This window comes from Diadema setosum, chromosome 21 (assembly GCF_964275005.1).
Source record: "Diadema setosum chromosome 21, eeDiaSeto1, whole genome shotgun sequence".
Classification (NCBI taxonomy): Eukaryota; Metazoa; Echinodermata; class Echinoidea; order Diadematoida; family Diadematidae; genus Diadema; species Diadema setosum.
In genome coordinates, this window is record NC_092705.1 from 22,413,480 (window position 1) to 22,431,503 (window position 18,024).

The window sequence follows — 18,024 nt, forward strand, 5'->3', positions numbered from 1 at the left end:
GTCAAAGGCAGAAAATGAAAAGTCTTTTGCACATTTTTAGTTGCTATAGTATGGAATTTGCAATTAAGTATTCATTATTTTTTTTAATCGAGCTTTTGAATAAGGTATCAAAGAGGGGATACATTTGAAGAGTTTGTTTGCAAAAACCGATAAGTCCATATTTGTCAAATGGAGATATTTGCGATTAAAGGTCAAGAAAAATAAAGAGAATAATAAGAAAATTTTTGCTTCTTTTGACCATAACTTAAAAAATATACCTGTCTAGGTAGTGAACAATATATCATTTAAAAGGTATTATTTTGTACTTTATGACAGAGATCGTACTTCAAAATCTTCAAAAGTGGACTTATCAGTTTTTGCAAACAAACGCTTCATTTCTTTACCACTTGCATAATTTCAAAGTCAGTGGGAATTTAGATTGATAATTAGGGCCTATGAAGATACCGAAATTAGGCATAGGTTATATTGTGCCACTGTTTTAAAATCAATGCAGGTTCGCAATAATTGAGTTTGATAGGCCCTAATACATTGTAATTAATGTTCAGATCCGGACATTTGCAAGTTGAAAGAGAGAAGGGCCTTTGAGCTATTAACACGATTTTTCTAAGGGGGTGAGGGTTCAGTGGTCGTATAGCAGGTGGCTGCTAGGTAGAGACAGGTTGCCACCAAAGATCGTACACCAAAGATCGTGTGGCAAGTTTCACTGTATTTTGAAATGTACACTGTATTAATTTACAGGACGTACTAGTACATTGCATAGTTTTAGGCCTTCTCTCGTGCTGAACACCGATCGAGCGCGCGCAGCGCTATCTAGCTCGTTTTCTTCGCCGCGCGCGGGTACGTACCGGATGCGGAACGAACGTTCTGTATAATAAATTTATTGTGCCTTCCTACAAAGCGCGAGCGCTCACTCTGTAGATCCAATCTAATGCTGGCGTGCATTACATCAATACGCACATATCCATGCGCTGCGTCACTAGTACCCAATCGAATCGGGTTGTTTACTCGTCGAGCTACGTGCGTGTAACTACGAAAATCCCGTCCCCGTCCGTGTGAACGCAAAGGAACAAAACGACCGTATAATTCTAACAGAATACGATCTGACGCATGATTTCTTGGGCTTCTTCTTTCCCCAGTTGACAGAGAGGGCTGCTGATTGTGATGTGCTGATACACCTACCGTTTTTGACCGAAAATCCATCTAGTAACTTGGTGTTTTGTGTATACATACACGGATTTGCTGTCCTTCGGCCTTGTTTTGTTGTGCGGTATTCAATGGACGACGGTAAGTGATGTAAACGAGATGTTGATGTCAGAAGAAGACAACATGTACAGATGTACCGAGGTACCGGTATGCACGCGGTAGTCATGTAGGGTGCCTACGTAGTAGTCCTATAAGTCCTATAATTCTATTATAGAACCTCTGCATCTCAATACTTTTCTACAGATCACTCTTGTTGTACAGTCAAAAAGGTAAAACTACATTGTAAGCAGCGAGTAAGCTGTATCTGTAACATGTTAGGAGTTGTTACTGCCCTTCTCACCACGGCCCGGCCTGGTCCAGGCTGGAGTGCTGGAACCCCTGCCCTGGTGCCTTTTGCTGTGATGTGAGTGTTGGCGTTGCATGTTGATTGTTGGTTTCAGTTCAGTACAGTGGATTGGTCACATGATTCTCGTCTTAAGATCCTGTTTTGAATACAATGTACCTGTGGCTTTGTACATAAAATTGATGAGAGGCTCTTCCCATGTTTTGGCAAAGATGTTACTGTTAGCGCAGCGTGGTCTACATTTGTGTACTGTAGGCCTATGACGTATAAATACTTGTATTCTAAGCACAATATTAAAGGGGCAAAGCCAAAGAGGGAAGCTTCGCTCCACATTGCAGTGTAGCCGTAGGAGTAGCTAGTAAATTTATTACAATGTAGTTAATCATTTATATACACTCTCCCTTCAATAAAATGCATTAATGGCAATGCATTTTCCATTGCCGTTGTACTGTTAGTATTACAACAAGTAAAACTAACATATGACTAACACTAACAGTAACACTGTTCGTAAGAACAGTTGACTGAGTTGTGCATTTGTTAAAATGTCATATATTTTGCCCTACCCTCTTAATAAATAAAAAGCATTTACAGTATTATAATACATTGTAAATTTACGTAATTTGAAATCGTTCAGACAATTCTTGGTCACTTTCTTTTTGAAATCAACCAACAGTAGAAAATTGTGCAGTGTATACAATGTACAGTACACCCATGTCATAATGGTTCTAGTTTCTACTACTACTAGTACTAGCAGTAGTAGTAACTTTGTCAGGCAATGACATTGTTTACCTTGACTATAAATTTGTAAATTGTGAACCTTGGTGATATCCAGTTTTTGTGAAGGTGTACAGCTGTACTACTGTACAATTGTAATTTGTATCATAAATGTATTTAAATTTTAATCGGATAACCTTGCAGTATATGCATTGAATGTTATACAAATAGGTAACTATACACAGCCCAGTCGCTGTACATGGTACGTCGCGACAGGGCTGTACGCGCGCGACCACCAACCACTAGGAGAGCGACGTAATCGTATTACGATAGCTTTGAATTTTGATACTTAACATCATTTTTGTCACCTCAAACTCAACGAGTATACTTTTCAATATTTACTCTACATCTGATGCTATCAGTATTCAAATGTACGCAATGAAACTTACCGAAATTGATCATCATATCCAGCATGTCCACACGGTACACAGCCCAGTCGCTGTACATGGTACTGTACGTCGCGACGTACCGACGGTCAGGAATTGCGCCAGAAAGTGTCATTTATTTGTTCCACGGACTTATCGCAAGTGGTCTCCATGGACCCAGTGTGGCGAACTATTCTTCTGTAATAGAAACATGCATTTAACGTGAGTAAAGTATTCTGTTTAAAGGAGAAAAGTATACATTTTCCTAAGTTTTGTAGCTGTGTTGAGGTTCCTCACTTTGAGGCTGCATGCCGCGCTCGTCAGACGCTGTTTTCGCATAGCGTAACAGCGTCTGGTCGGGCTAACAAATAGGTAGATTTATATAATGCCTACCGGACATAGATCCTTGTCATTTGATTGGTTGTTTGACATTGCTCATTCATCCCATTCCACTATGACGTCATCATTCGTGCAATTGTGGCTCCTACCGTGCAATTTTGGATCCATGCAATTTGCTTCAATGCGCGCACACCGAAAGTTCGGCACACTACGCGTGTAAAATGCTTGCATAGTGTGTGTATGCGACAGCGTGCTAGCACAAAGCACTCAGTAAGCACTCTCTTGATCTCAGATTCTCTCTAATTGTTTCTAAATTAATAAAACATCAATTGACAAGGATCTATTTAAGGCGTTATGTAAACAAATAATAAGTGTTTTTCATTCATGCAATGGACAGAATATTTCATTCCGTAAAAGATGAAATCTTTGATCCATTCAACTCGGCTGCACCTCCTTGAATGGATCATTTCAACTTTCACCTCATGAAATATTCTGTCCATTGCACAGTTCATAAACATTCATTATTTGTATACTACTTCATAAATGAAACATTCACGGTCCTATTTACAAAAGTGTCAATAGGACTGTGAATGCTTCATTTAATGACATCAAACTACCAAATAACATTCAGTGTATCTCGATTAGTTTGTGATTTCATGCTATTTGTAAATCTTATATGTATTATATGCCAAGGTTCATATGAATCTGGAATATCTGTTAGAAGAATAAAATTTGACAAGTAGGCTGTGCCAAGAGTTGTTGCTTTCAGAAGAAGACTTTGAACAAATATTGAAATACAATTCTAATGTACATAAAGTGGATGTTTCATCAAGGAGGTTCTAGAGAATGGAGTCACAACCGTCTTACTTCCTTTGCTGTAGATGTTCGAAGCCGCCGCTCAAAAATATTTGAAGCATGTGCCAAACAGGATCTGCCATGCAGATGCGAAGACAATTGCCCCGTGTCTCATTGCATAATCACCAGCCACTTTCAAAGGAAGGTATATGTCGTTGTGATGGTAATTACTTTTTGCTATCCCTTCTTATAAAAGGGATTGTGGTACCAGACACGAGGATCCGCGAATAGAAATTGAGCAAAAAATGCTGAAATAAAGAAGAAAATTACTTGACAGGGCATACCTGGGCATTAATCTGATATATCTATCAATTACGATAAAGAATTATACTTGAAGATTATTCCATACATACATTGTATTAGTTTCATTTGTGGAAATTTTAAAAGCGGATAAGTGATAAAACCAGCTTTCCAGGATGGTACAGTTTTAAACATTTTCACAATATGATAAAGCTCTGATTTACACTGTTTCGCAAATTTTTGGACGGAATTCACTTTTGTTTTACATGCTTTATCATTAAGTGAAATTTCATTTCATTGAATAAATAAATAAGCAAAATATGGCCAACATTATGATAACGTTCAAAATGAATCTTCAGATTGCTCAGCAAAACGGCGTCGTCGAACATCGATCATCAAAGACACAAGTGCACCTGTGGAATTCTTTTGTATTGTATATATGTATCAATAGAAATCTGACAACTGTTTGAATAATTACAGCCAGTTGGAACTCCATACGGTACATAAAACCTCCTTGGTTTCATTAACTGTGTAGCGAGAGTGTAAGCGTGGCTCAATCGGGAGGAAATGCAGCCCTTATGTTAATCCAGAAGGATTATTCTGCCTGAGATCGTTCCAACTCTTGAGTAGCATCACTTGATGAGAAGGTGCGTGATAGGCACTGTCAGGTAATTCACAGTTGGGATTAGCATGAGATTGTGGTATTAAGTCAGCTGATGTAAGGGCAAGGTCTCACTGAAAAACACCTCCCTGTAAAATTTGACCAAGGCCCCAAGAAAAATTCAGTATTTTAACCGGGTGCTGTCTAATAGCAATGTTGAATTTTAATCAGTACTATTCAGTGTATTTTCAGGAAATGACTTTCCACCCTGCAAAAAACAAACAAACTTGGGAAACAAGCAAAACACAGCTGACGCCACATACAACTGTACACCGTTTTCAAAAGTTGGGGGGGGGGGGGGGGCACTGCCCGGTTTCATGAGCTAAGAAAAAAAAAAAAAAACGCTCACAAATAGGTATTCAGCGCAAAGGTCTCCAGGGCAAATACAAAAGCCTTGCCGTGCTCAAAGGTTTCATTTTATTTTATTTTTTTCCAATTCTAGTGCCCCTTCCATGGTAAAAAAAAAGTGGGGGAGGGACCCAAAATGGTGACATGGTGACCCCTACATGTATTCCTACATGTAGGGGTCCAAAAAAAGTGGATTCTGCTGGTCCTGCAAAAAACAAACTTCATGGTATTTCAGTTTTCTGGGTGTAAAAGGGTGTCCTACTAAATGCCGTTGTGTCATGATTTACATGTATGTACAGAATGGGCTTAAAATGTAATGTGAACAAGAAATTTTCACATTCATGACTGTTTTTCTTTTCTGTGAATTTCACAAGGAGCCAAGATTCGCAAAATTAGAATGCACATACTGTACTGTACGTGTAGATCGAGTCCACACTACCTTTGTACGCATTGAATGCCAGAGGCATTTTGCAAAAATTTCGGGCTGCAAAAAAAAAAAAAAGCTTTTGGCTCTAATTCACAAAAATTTCCTGCTGCTTATACAGCACTTGGTTTTTGGACAGTATTTGATATCGATTGTGTCAGTCTTTCTTTCAATTTTATATTTTCTCTCTCAGACATGTGAAGTCAACGTGTGCAGTCTGCCAATGCATGAAGCCACCAATGGGTACCTGCATCCTTCTTCGGTAGTTCCTGCGGCAGAAGTGCGTGTGTACATGTTCTCCCCATAATTACCCGCATGTGATTGTGGACAGCCAATGCCACGAAGCTAGACTCTTTTCTTGGCCCTCTGCACCTACTAGTCAGTGACGACGATGGAGTGCAGGAAGACTGCCCTTGCTCTCATTCTCCTATGCACGGAAATAGTACATTCACTGGCTGATGTTATTGCCGTAAGTATTATAAATACTGTAAAAGTAGACATTTTTGCATTGAATGATTAATTTTTCAAGATTAGCTGTCTATAATTCATTTTCTTCTTAATTCTGCAAAATCAAAGAAACAAAATACCACAAGCGATTATTGTCAAGCAATGGCATTCACATGCTCTCATTTGCTCTTTGCGCGAAATGCACGAAAATTTCCACACAGCTAAAATTTCCACTCTAAACTGTAGTGCATTGTGCCGTGAAAGCCTCAATTTTTTTGGGAAAGTTTACACATTAAAAAATAGCCTAGTTTTTATTCATCATCACCTATAAAAAGGAGAGGAAATTTCTCCATTTGTACATAGGTTCAGTGAAACAGAATTTCAAATAGAACAGTGTTAAATGGGACATTTCTCCATGTAAGCAGCTTTGGAAATTGTAGATCCCCCCCCCCCCCCCCCCCCCGTTAGTGAGTATTTCACACAGATTTCTTGACAATAACATTTATTTTTAGATTCTAATCATGAAAACATGTTGAGACCTTTAAACAATGAGTACATTGTTCCTGACAATATATTGTACTTGCTGCAAACAAATTACACTTTTAAAACCATGCAAGAGAGCATCAATTGTACATACAGTTTGTACACATACAGTTTGTACGTGTACATGCGTTATGCAAGCTACATTGTAAGCTCCACTGCCAGACTTATGTTTGGGAAATCAAAGTCGTTTACACTGCAAAACCTACATAATTGTACCAAAACCAAGTAAAATATGATTGAAAAATACATGATATCATGATTATTAGAGTGAAACATGATTTGAGAGGATTGTTCGGAAGAAACATGATTCTACAGGAACTGGTTTTCAGACTTACAAAAAATATGCTTTAATAGTATCCATACACTAAAGTTGTAATACATTGGGAATATGTTCTGAACACTTACAGTACAGTCTAATAGATAAGATCTTGTGTACAAAATTGTACATACAGGATGTGTGTGTCAACTTCTCTCATACAGCAATGTACATTACATGTACAGTGTATTAATGCAAAATACCCATGAAGTGGACACCTCTGAAGGGTACTTTGTAGTACCTGCACAACTTGCCTGGTCTTGTATGAAATATAAAAATGCAGGTAGATGGTTTTCCATAAGAGGCATAATCTTACAACAGTGTGTGCATACATGTCTCATACTGGGACACCATGGACTGACCAGGTGGAGTAATTTGTAGGTCAAGTGGCCTGAGTGTAGAATGTGACATCAGAGTGTCAGCGATTTTTATTGCTGACCAAGTTTGAAATGCACGAGATGAAAATAAATCAATTAAAGAACACTACCCTTGACACCGCCCACACTTTACAAACTAGTCCGCAGCCCTTGATCATGTGACTGAGCATGCTTCCCTAATTAACCCTGTTGGAATCACCGATATCCTCTTTGTACATCAAATCACTGCAACTTTTAGGTATTGGTGCTGTGGGGGTTAACCCATATTTGCTGGTTTACGTGATATCCTGTGCGTAATTCATGTGATTCCTGCAATTACCAATCTACAGAATACTCCCTGACTTGGACAATGATGTCATTTCTATAACTGTTTTAAACGGTAATACCTGTGCAGCCCATAAACTCTTACCCGACATTCCAGACATTTGCCTCACTTCCTTTCTCTGTTGTTTGGATTTTGGTGTTCAATTTTGAAGTTTGCAGCTAACAGAATCTACATTGATGTATTATGTACACATTTGTAGAGGAAAAAAAAATTAACATTTAGAAATTTAGCATTGTCTGTGAGATTGCACAGTGCTGTACACCTGTATGCATAATGTCATGCATTGTACTGTAGTCCCATCTGTATGTTTATTTATAGACTATGGTACTATTGTACACCATACTATCGGTTTCCATTCACTATTTCTTTGTATTTGTTTAATACACGTAGCATTACATTGTATGCCTTATTGGTCATTGGATGGCTATTTTACAAAGATTCCAAAAATGGTGACATGTTGTCTTTCCATATAAGAGTATCGTATTTTACAGTTCTATGAAAGTGGTTCCTTTGATAAAAAAAAGAATGTAATTATTCGTAAATATGAGTATTCATACAATAGTACATGTAGAAAATGTACAATGTAAATGTTTTTATTGTATGTGAAGTCACATGATTCATCAGGGAAGTCTGATTTACACTTTTCTATTTCAATTGATAATGTAGTTTTCCATACTTCTTATACAAATTGTCAGTGACATGAATTTTAAGTTAAGAAAGCATAGTTGAATGATCAAACATGAAATTAAACCTCTGGCACAGTGGCACCTAGAGATTGTTAACTGCATTACGCAGCAGGTGGATATGGGATCGTGAATGCACACAAAATCACATTTGATGAGATGTGTACATGTACATACCCCGAACTGGTACTACCTATTGTAAACATTTTTTTTTTCTTGGGAATACTGTAAAACATGATATATTCGCGGCATGAATTTTTCGTGAATTGGAGCCGACGGCCTTTTTTTGCGGCATGAAATTTTCGCAAATTGCCGCTGCATTCAATGTATATAGTTTAGACAAGAACTTACGTGTGCATTTTAATTTCGCAAATCTTGGCGCTCGCGAAATTAAAATGCATGCGAGCATTCCTTGTTATGTACAGCTTCATGCCAGTTAACCCAGTCGGATTAAGTACAATGTATTTCAGGTACATTGTAGTACACTTTATCCTATAAAGTGGTTTCTGGGACTGTATAGACATGGGATATATTGCTGTCATAATCTGTAGGCCTACAAGTTTGTATATTTTGTCCATCATGCATCATGCAAACTTGACTGTATGCCCAGCTGGGCAGTTCAAAATACATCTGCCAGTTTGGTAATTTGTAAAATGTTAGTTATGGTGAATGTCATACATTGTACAATGTACTAAATGTGCATGTATGTACTAGTACATAGTATACGTAGATGCCTTGGCCCAAAATGCCATCTTGAGCCATGACCTACATCTTGTACATGTACAAAGTACTGTTCTGTAACTGTAACTTTGAAAATGGAGGGATGGGGGGGGGGGGGGGTGAGGAAAGGCTGTACACTGTATGTCATTAGCACAACTTCCCTTGAGGCAGGAGATCAGTGCATAATCCTGGGATTATTCTAAGATTCAATTGAGAAGATTTCTGGACAGGTGTTCAAAGTAAGCCTGGATTGAACAGCTTATGATTTACACGCATGTATACCTTCAACAGCTGCTTTTTTTTTTAATATTTAAATGCCTCTGCCATAAAGTGTCGCCAGAGGCATTATCTTTTCGGGTTCTTTGTCCATCCATCTGTCCATGGAGGTAGACTGTCCTTAATCGATTTTGTGAACGACATTATTACTTCAGAATTGTTCACTGAGTTCACTTGCAGACTCTTCAGTCCAGTGGCAACGAATGCATGTTCCCACCTACACGTTTTGAAGTGGTCACCGCTGTTGTTAGTTTTCTGTATCATCACTCAGCATTGCTTTCTTGTATTCCCAATCTTGTCAAGTCTCAAGAGAATAGAAACACTTTTGCTGCATTTGGTTATAAAAACCATGGAGCTACAACCGCCAAGAGTCTCTTGTTTTTCTTTCTTATTAATCTACATCATGTAGATTTAAGCTAAGTACAACTTGTGGATAGCACCTGACTGTAAGCCGGACGAAATGTATTTGATTCTGGTACAGATGCCTACTGGAGCAGAGCAGTCAAAAAAAAAAAAAAAGAAAAAAAAAGAAAAAAAAAAGAGACTAGAATCACACAGGGTGTGTGCAGTGTTGTACCCTGTCACAGCTGAATACGGACATTGTACGGATGTAAATAGTGTAAACAGTGTCCTCTAATAAAGTGAATAAGAGTCATGTGATTTTTGGTTGGGTGGTACTTTAGATTATAGGGGTTTCAGCGTTTGCTTCCTATTCTCTATGAACACACACACACACACACACACACACAAAGTTAATGATTATGACTTTTGCATTGTATGATGTATTCAATATATGCATAGTAAATAGTAGGCCTATAATAGCTTACAGATTGTGTGTTACACCAGCACATTTCATATGTGTACAGCTGTACATGTACATGTGAGGGTAATATAAAATGCACCAGTTATTCAAACTGTGTCCATGTAAACATAACAGTATGAAGTCGTAAAGTTTTATCTTTTTGTCCACTCTGGAGAGTAAATTGTGATATAAGGTTTAGAATTCTATTACCGGTAAAGACTTCTTTCCCAGGCTTTCCCACATTTCTAAGATATTTCTAAGATATGTGTATATCATGCTATGGAGGGCATTTTGTAGTGTTACACTGTACATACATGTAGAACAGTGTGCATAGTTAAAGGTGATGCTGTTCTTGTAAAGGGCTAGCCTTCTTCAAAGCCCTGTGGTGCTGTTGTTAGCACTGCCTAGAAAGCCAAAGCTTTGGGGGCCTTTTAATATTTAAATTCATGACTGGAAGAAAGGCTAACCTGCACTTGATGCTCTTACTGAATAACTTCATTTTATAGTCATGTTGACCAATGAAATTGCTTTATTTGCCCATCGACTGTTGGTGCAAAATGTGTATGAGTGAGCTTCTCTGGACAGCGCATATTTGATTGGTTGCAATTTTTGATTACCAAATGATGCCGGCCTCGAATTCCATTCAATTTGGGTCATGACCACTGTGGCCTTGACCCTCAATATTTTAGAGGAAGCATCAGCCAGTAAAGGGGGGAGGGGGGGGGGGGGCATTAGGGCTAGTAAGGGAGGCTTCAAGGCCAAACTTTGTTTGCCTACAGTGTAAGAACTAATTTTCCCACTTTCTCTGACATGAAAAATATACACTTGTACAGTACTGTATGTCATGTGTATGCACAAAGATGTGTAGTACCAGGTACAAACATCTATGAAAAGGGCATTAAAAATTTAATACGTTTTTGCCTTCAGAATTATTATGGTTTCTACAGTGTAGTTACTTTTGCCTGAAAAGGGTCATGGGTAGTGCTGCAGCTGTAAACTCTGAATTTGGAGTGGCATCATGGCCATTGGCCTTTAATAGGGACTCGGTGTAATTTGAGCCCTGCAAAAGATTGTAGCAAAATTTGGTAACCTGTTGAAGATGAGTCCCTGGTAAACTCGGACAGGTGTCTATGGGAAATGTGTGTAGCAAATCAGCTTGTCTACAAGCTGTACAATGGGTTAATTACAGGTGTGCTAAAAATGAGAAATTTTGACACATCTCCAAAAGCCCTCTCACTGGGCCTCGGGTCTCTACAGCGCTTTTTACACTTGCAAATTTTTGCTTAGTCCTGTACCAACAGTGGGGCTAAGGGGGAGGGGGGGGGGGGAGCCTTAGCCCCACCATTGGTACTGGATTTTCCATAGCCCACTTTCTGTTTACACTTGTTTTTGCCAAAGTGGGCAACCCCCACCGATAATCCCGTACTATCTAGCCCTCCAAAAAAGCAGGGTTAGCATCGCATTGCAATGCCAAATTGGTCCCATTTACTTTTTCGTCATACCTCTGTTCACAATGTACATTGTATGGCATTATTAAAAAGATAATGAAAGTGATAAATTACTGACATGCGATGGTGATGTGTGTGTGAATGGCACACATGCAGACACTGTATACAGATTTTTGTAGTCCCATGTATTGCAACTTGCCACAGTAGGTTTATTTGGCATACTGCGGTGCCCAATGTTGCATTTCGGTCACTGCTGATTTTTTTTTTTTTTTTTTTTTTTTTTTAACTCTCAAATTTGTCCTGTGCACGGTTGCAAATAAACTTGAGTGGTGTTTTGTGCTGCAAAAACCTTTACCTCCTCTGTGTTCCTGTGGCTAAGAGTAGCCAAGTGCAACCTTGGATATACAGTCAAACCTGCCTTAGCGGCCACCTGTCTATAGCGGCCACATGTCTATAGCGGCCACTGCAAAATCCCCCCGAGAGAAAAGCCCTGTTAAAGACCCTGTGTATAGCGGCCACCTCTCTAATGTGGCCAGCGGCCACAAATTTTGTTTCCCGCGGGAGATATTAACCTGTCTATAGCGGCCAAAAACCCAATGGAGCCGTAGCCAAGCCGATAATTCAGCGTATTTTTCTGTTTGGTAGCCGTGCGAGCAACGTTCAGTGATCGCCACCGCTGCATTCATCCCTCATTCAGTCATAATAATGCACGATTCTTCACGACGATAAACATGCTACTGTGCAACAATATCATATACACCGGCATGGTTAAATGCATGAAACACGGTGTATGCATACGTACACCCATACACTGTACATACCAGTACATGTAAGGATACAACGATGGTGTACATGTACATGTAAGCAATGCACACAAAGTTGGATTATCTGTCTATAGCGGCCACCTGTCTATAACGGCCACTTTGTCCGTCTCCCTTGGGTGGCCGCTATAGACAGGTTTGACTGTATTGTTATAATCTACTGTGTCCAACAGCAGTATATTGTTGACAGTGGGTGGACACAGCTCAATGAGGCTTGCCACACTATTCCATTGTAATGCCTGAAAGTGGAAGATTACCGAAGTAATAACCAGAACAGGAAATGATATAAGGTGTTTACCATTTAAACCACATTTGCAAAAATAATCAAGGCTAAAAGGAAAACCAATCAAAACATGAAAGAGCCAAGCCTGGCATAGTGGCATTACAATAAATCCTTTGATGCTTGACCCAAGGGGCATGTAAGCAAGCCTTTTGAATACTTGTAATAGTGAGTAAATGCCCATTTAAAGCTACAGTGTACACTTGCCCACAGTTAGTTGAGGTTGCCCCAAAGGGAGGGGGGGGGGGGGTGGCACAGTGGTTTTGTAGCAGCCTGGCAAAGAGCTTATTTTATTGAGGTTCAAATGAAGGGTGGGGCAAAGTGATTGTAGATCTGTGACAGTGTGTCATTATGATAGATGGCCATGCCAAAGCGTACTGTAATGCGCAATCTGATGAATATCACATCACGAGTCGGGCGCTATTCAGGAATTTCAATAAAGCAAATGTGACATTGTATGTTATAAACTGTGCAGTACAGAAACAGAAAACTATGGCTCTATGCTCAGACAGCTTTAACATAGTGTTTTTAGAGAAATGTTCCCTTTTCAGGCAATCGTGCATGCTGATTAGTTACGAGTGCTGCATCACAGTGTAAGTTGTAAAAAGCTCATTTCATGATTAACTACACATCTTATAGATCAAAATTACCTGCCTAGATATAGCAGAGCCTGTACAGTACAAGAAGAATGTTCTTGGCTGTTTTTGAGAATGCATGATTTCAGCAATTTCACATCTTGTGCAGACAAGTCCAGTTGAAAGGTCTCTCATTATTATGCACACTGTCACTCACACTTTTCTCATGGTTGACCATTGATGAATATATTATTGATAGAATTTGATTGCAATCTAAATGTGAGCTTGGTCAAGATTGTGTGTCATGCTAGGGCCAGGCATGTTGAGTTGTTGAGTGATTTTGTCAGTTGTTCGTTGTTTACGTGAGTACTCATCTATGTTGGTTTGGTTTCGTGATGTGTCAGACTTGAATTTCATTTGCGAGGGGTTGATGCTAATCCCTGCGGATTGACCTCTAAATGGTGGTGGTCTTCTGGGGGATTACCCTTTATTTGTGAGAGCACTTCATCAGGGCAAACCTGACTCCATACTTGATACACTTTACAGCGTAGCCTTTAAGTGGGTTCTGAGGACCAGCACTTTTGTTACCTTTAAAGGGAAACGCCACTCTGATCATATTAATTTGAATAATATAAAGAATAAAATCAAGCAAAACGATCTGAGTGTCATTGAAATACTTGTAGGATCAACTTGAATGAAAGTATTGAAATCATAAAAAGAGTCATATTTTTGGAAATAGCAAACACAATATGATGTTTGAAGAAATGAGAAAAAAAAAATGGGTGATTTCTATAATTGTGATTTACAGCCTGTAGCATTTAGAAGTACAAATGTACATGTACAGTAGGGCCTACATTGTAATTATTCAGTGCTCATACAATAATGAAGAGTTCTACGTATACAGTTGTACACTGGTCTTATTAGTATATTATAAGTGTCTTACATTGTAATTTGTAATTTTCTGCAGCCAAAAGAAAAAAAAAAAACAGTACCTGCATGCAGGTACAGATTAATCTGCAGGTCAATGGCAAATTTGTGTGAAAAGGACATCCATGTGCCTTTGACTGTTGTCACAGGTACACTGTATGTTTTTGAAAACACTGTTATGCGACTATTATGCGACTGTGAAAACATACATTGTACATGTGTAAGTTTGAAATTCTATCATGTTATTTTTATGAGAGCAACATCTGTATGTATCATTTATAAAAAAGAAGATCCCTTAATGGTGAAAAACTATAGACCCATTTCATTGTTACCTGCAATATCGAAAATTTTAGAAAAAGTAGTTTACAAGCGTCTCCACTCGTTCATGATTGAAAATGAAATATTAAATGCGAATCAGTTTGGTTTTAGGAAAGGATTTTCTACCGATTATGCTATAATTAAATCTGTTGATAATATTATTGATGCGCTTACTAAAAAGGAGCACATAATTGGAGTTTTTATGGATCTTAGTAAAGCGTTTGACACTATTGATTATGACATTTTACTTGAAAAATTACATAATTATGGTGTGAGAGGGATTACTCTGTCGTGGTTCAGAAGTTATTTAAGTCATCGAAAACAATATGTTGCATTTAAATCCACTCACTCAACATATTCTAACGTGTTATGCGGTGTCCCTCAGGGGTCTATCCTCGGGCCCCTACTCTTTTTGATTTATATTAATGATATTATTAACTCCTCTCCTCGTTTAAATTTCATCTTATTTGCAGACGACACCAATGTTTTTTATTCCCAAAGGGACATTGTAACACTGGTTGATACATTGAATACGGAATTAAGCAATATCTCGAAATGGTTTAGAAGTAATAAGCTTTCATTGAATATTGATAAGACATGTTTTATACACTTTCATACGTTGCAATCCCAACCCACCCTTCCTCAAAGTATTTTTATTGATGATATAAACATTGCTCAGAAACATTCAACCAAGTTCCTAGGAGTGACCATAGATAGCAATCTATCTTGGAATACTCATGTTCAGAATATTACAACAGCAATATCTAAAGCAACTGGTGTTTTAAGAAGAATAAAATATTTAATTAATGATCAAACTTTAATTATGTTATACAATACTTTATTTTTACCATATGTAATGTACTGTAATATTGTATGGGGCAACAGTAGCAAAACAAAATTGAATACAATTTTTCTTCTCCAGAAAAAGGCTCTTCGTATATGCACACATTCAAATTTTTTGGCTCACACTGATCCCATATTTTATCGCCTAAAAACTTTGAAAGCCCATGATATACATCTATACCTAACTGCCATATTTATGTATAAACACACTCGAAATTTATTACCATTTTTTCATAATACCCTAGTAACCAATGATCATATTCATTTATACCCTACTCGTCGTTCCCATGATTTTCATTTAAGTAATCCGAAGCTTTTACTTGCTCAAAAGTCAATTAGACATCAAGGTCCGGATACATGGAACACTCTTCCTGAGGAGTTGAAACAGTGTGCCTCCTTGTTTTCATTTAAAGCAAACTTAAAGAAGTATATTTTATTACAGTATACTTCAAATACGAACTAAAAACAAACAAATTATACAATTAATGTTGGTCTCCCGATAGCAACAACGCATATCGTCCCCTCTTTCAGTAAACCAATTTTATTATTCTAAATTCCAGCCTATCTGCCATTGTGCACCGTCAAGCACCTGCACACACATTCACCACCACCACCATCACTCACTAGAGTTTATTTTCCCCTGCTACTTTCGCAGCAGAATTTATATCGTTACGAATCTAGTACGTCCTTATCTTTTCCTCGGGCCGGCCATCTTTTCAAGCAATGCTTATAATGGCGGCCCTCTGCATAATCGTTTCTTAACTATAAATGCTATTCTTATCACTGCTGCATAGACATGCATATTGTATATTATATTTCTTTCATATCGTTGTTTATGCAAGTCAAAAGACTGTGTTAAATTCATTTTATATACTTCCTACATGTTCATGATTATGTACTTATATGTATCGCGGTTTATGCAAGTCAAACGACTCTGCGTTGAATTTACTTTGTATACTTCCTGCATCTTCATGATCATGTAACTTATGTATATTGATTTGCAGAAAATAAAGTATCTATCAAACAAACAAATGTCCTGGCACATCATTGTAGACCAACACAAGCAATGGCTGTGCCCAGTCAATCCCGGCAGAACTGCTGAGAATACATCAGTGTTGCCAGTGCTGCAGCACTCCTCATTTGATGTGGCCAAGGATTTTGTTTTGAAGTGTTGATCATTCTTTTCTTTTTTGGGGGGTGAACTTTGGACTAGCAAAACCCTGGGAAAAATGTCTAGCCCCCATTCCCTTTCCAAAAGCAATACGCTTGTCAAAATTGCCAAGCCCAGTTATGCCATGACTTCTGGGTTTCATTCCTACCCACTCAGTTGCAACAGGCGGAAAATAAAACCACACATGAGTATTGCTGTACTTTTACACCAGTAGGCCTACAACTGTATGATATGCCGCAGTATGTAGGTGTATGACACATCTCATCAATTTCCTGGTTTTCATATTGTGTAGATGTTTGCATGCGATAGACTCAGAGCTTTCCTGTGATACATACAGGTGTACATTGTATATGATTTGTCCTGCTGTACATTGCACAGTATGGTACAAAGTTCAACTTTTAGGACTACAGTGTACATGTGTAGGAAGGAAGGTACAGAGAAAATCAGTTTTTATGATTCACACCCTGGGATGTGCTGAGTTACATGTATTCTAAAAACATTGTTGAGTAGTTCAAAACAATGTGACAACATTCTTCAGAGAATCCAAGTTGAATTTCAAAAGAAAAAAAGAAAAAAACAAAACAAAACGAACAAACAAAAAATCTTGGATGGGGGTGGTAGTTTAAACTTAGAATTTCATAAAGAAATCAACTTTTTGTTTTGTGTTCTGGCTTTAGTGATGTTACTGACCTTTGAAAGGTTTTGTGGCACTGATTGATACAATCTATCTACAATGTATGGTGCAGTACATGTGTACACATGTGAAAAGCTCAAATACTGTACTGATGTACAATGTACATTAGTATGTGGGTGTCATACACTACAGACGTACATACATGTACAGAAATGAGTGTCAGTCATGGTTTGATACAAGTTGCATTTCACTTGTACTGTGTGAGTCTGTGTAATTATTTTTAATGAACATTGTTTTGTGCACATCCCAATATTTGATATTCCTTCATGCTACTGCAGCTCATATTAATCAGGATATAATCAAATATGTAGGCGTACATTAGATAGTCCGTTGGAAGCACTGTTTTGAAGGACAAGGTACATTATGTATACATTTTGAGGGTACTGTTCTCTGCACTTCAAATGGAAACTGGTTGAGTAGATCATACACATGTAATCCATGAGGTTTCAACATGACAATCTACACCACAGTGCAGCTATACAACGCTGTAGTTGTCTGACATTTGAGTAAGTGAACAATTCAGGAAGATGGTGTTTAAAATCTGACATGTCCTATGCAAAGCTTTATGTGCCACGTTTGCATGTCCAACTCAGTTGACGGTGTGCCAACCCTGCATCTGCTCAAACCCACAAACCCGCCCAAACCGATTGATAAATCGCCAAATGCCGCAGTTCTTGTGCTTCCGTTCGTCTCACATTATAGCTTACATTTTATGTGTTGATTGACTATCAAGCGGTGTTCCCCAGTAGAGTTTTGTGTTTACAAATTATAAGTTTCTGGCACTGTTTTGTGTGCAAATGTCATGCCTGTACAGTTATGTACATGTAGCTACTGGTCATTTCAAGAAAAACAATCATCAATTTGTCATTAATTTGCATCAAAGCAAAGCTTGCTATTTTCTGTACA

General features: G+C 38.2%; 1 protein-coding gene across 2 annotated transcripts in view; it reads left to right on the plus strand.

Annotated features, from left to right (window-relative positions):
- Nucleotides 1-1,078: 1,078 nt before the first annotated feature.
- Nucleotides 1,079-18,024, plus strand: part of LOC140244206 (E3 ubiquitin-protein ligase RNF13-like) — a 77,524-nt gene continuing 60,578 nt past the window's right edge. The window contains exons 1-2 of one of the 2 annotated variants that reach the window (XM_072323838.1): nt 1,079-1,293; nt 5,746-6,021. In XM_072323838.1, the coding sequence (XP_072179939.1) occupies nt 5,944-6,021 (78 nt within the window). In that variant the 5' untranslated portion in view covers nt 1,079-1,293; nt 5,746-5,943. The remainder of the gene's footprint in view (nt 1,294-5,745; nt 6,022-18,024) is intronic. The other variant, XM_072323837.1, reaches the window with a different exon arrangement.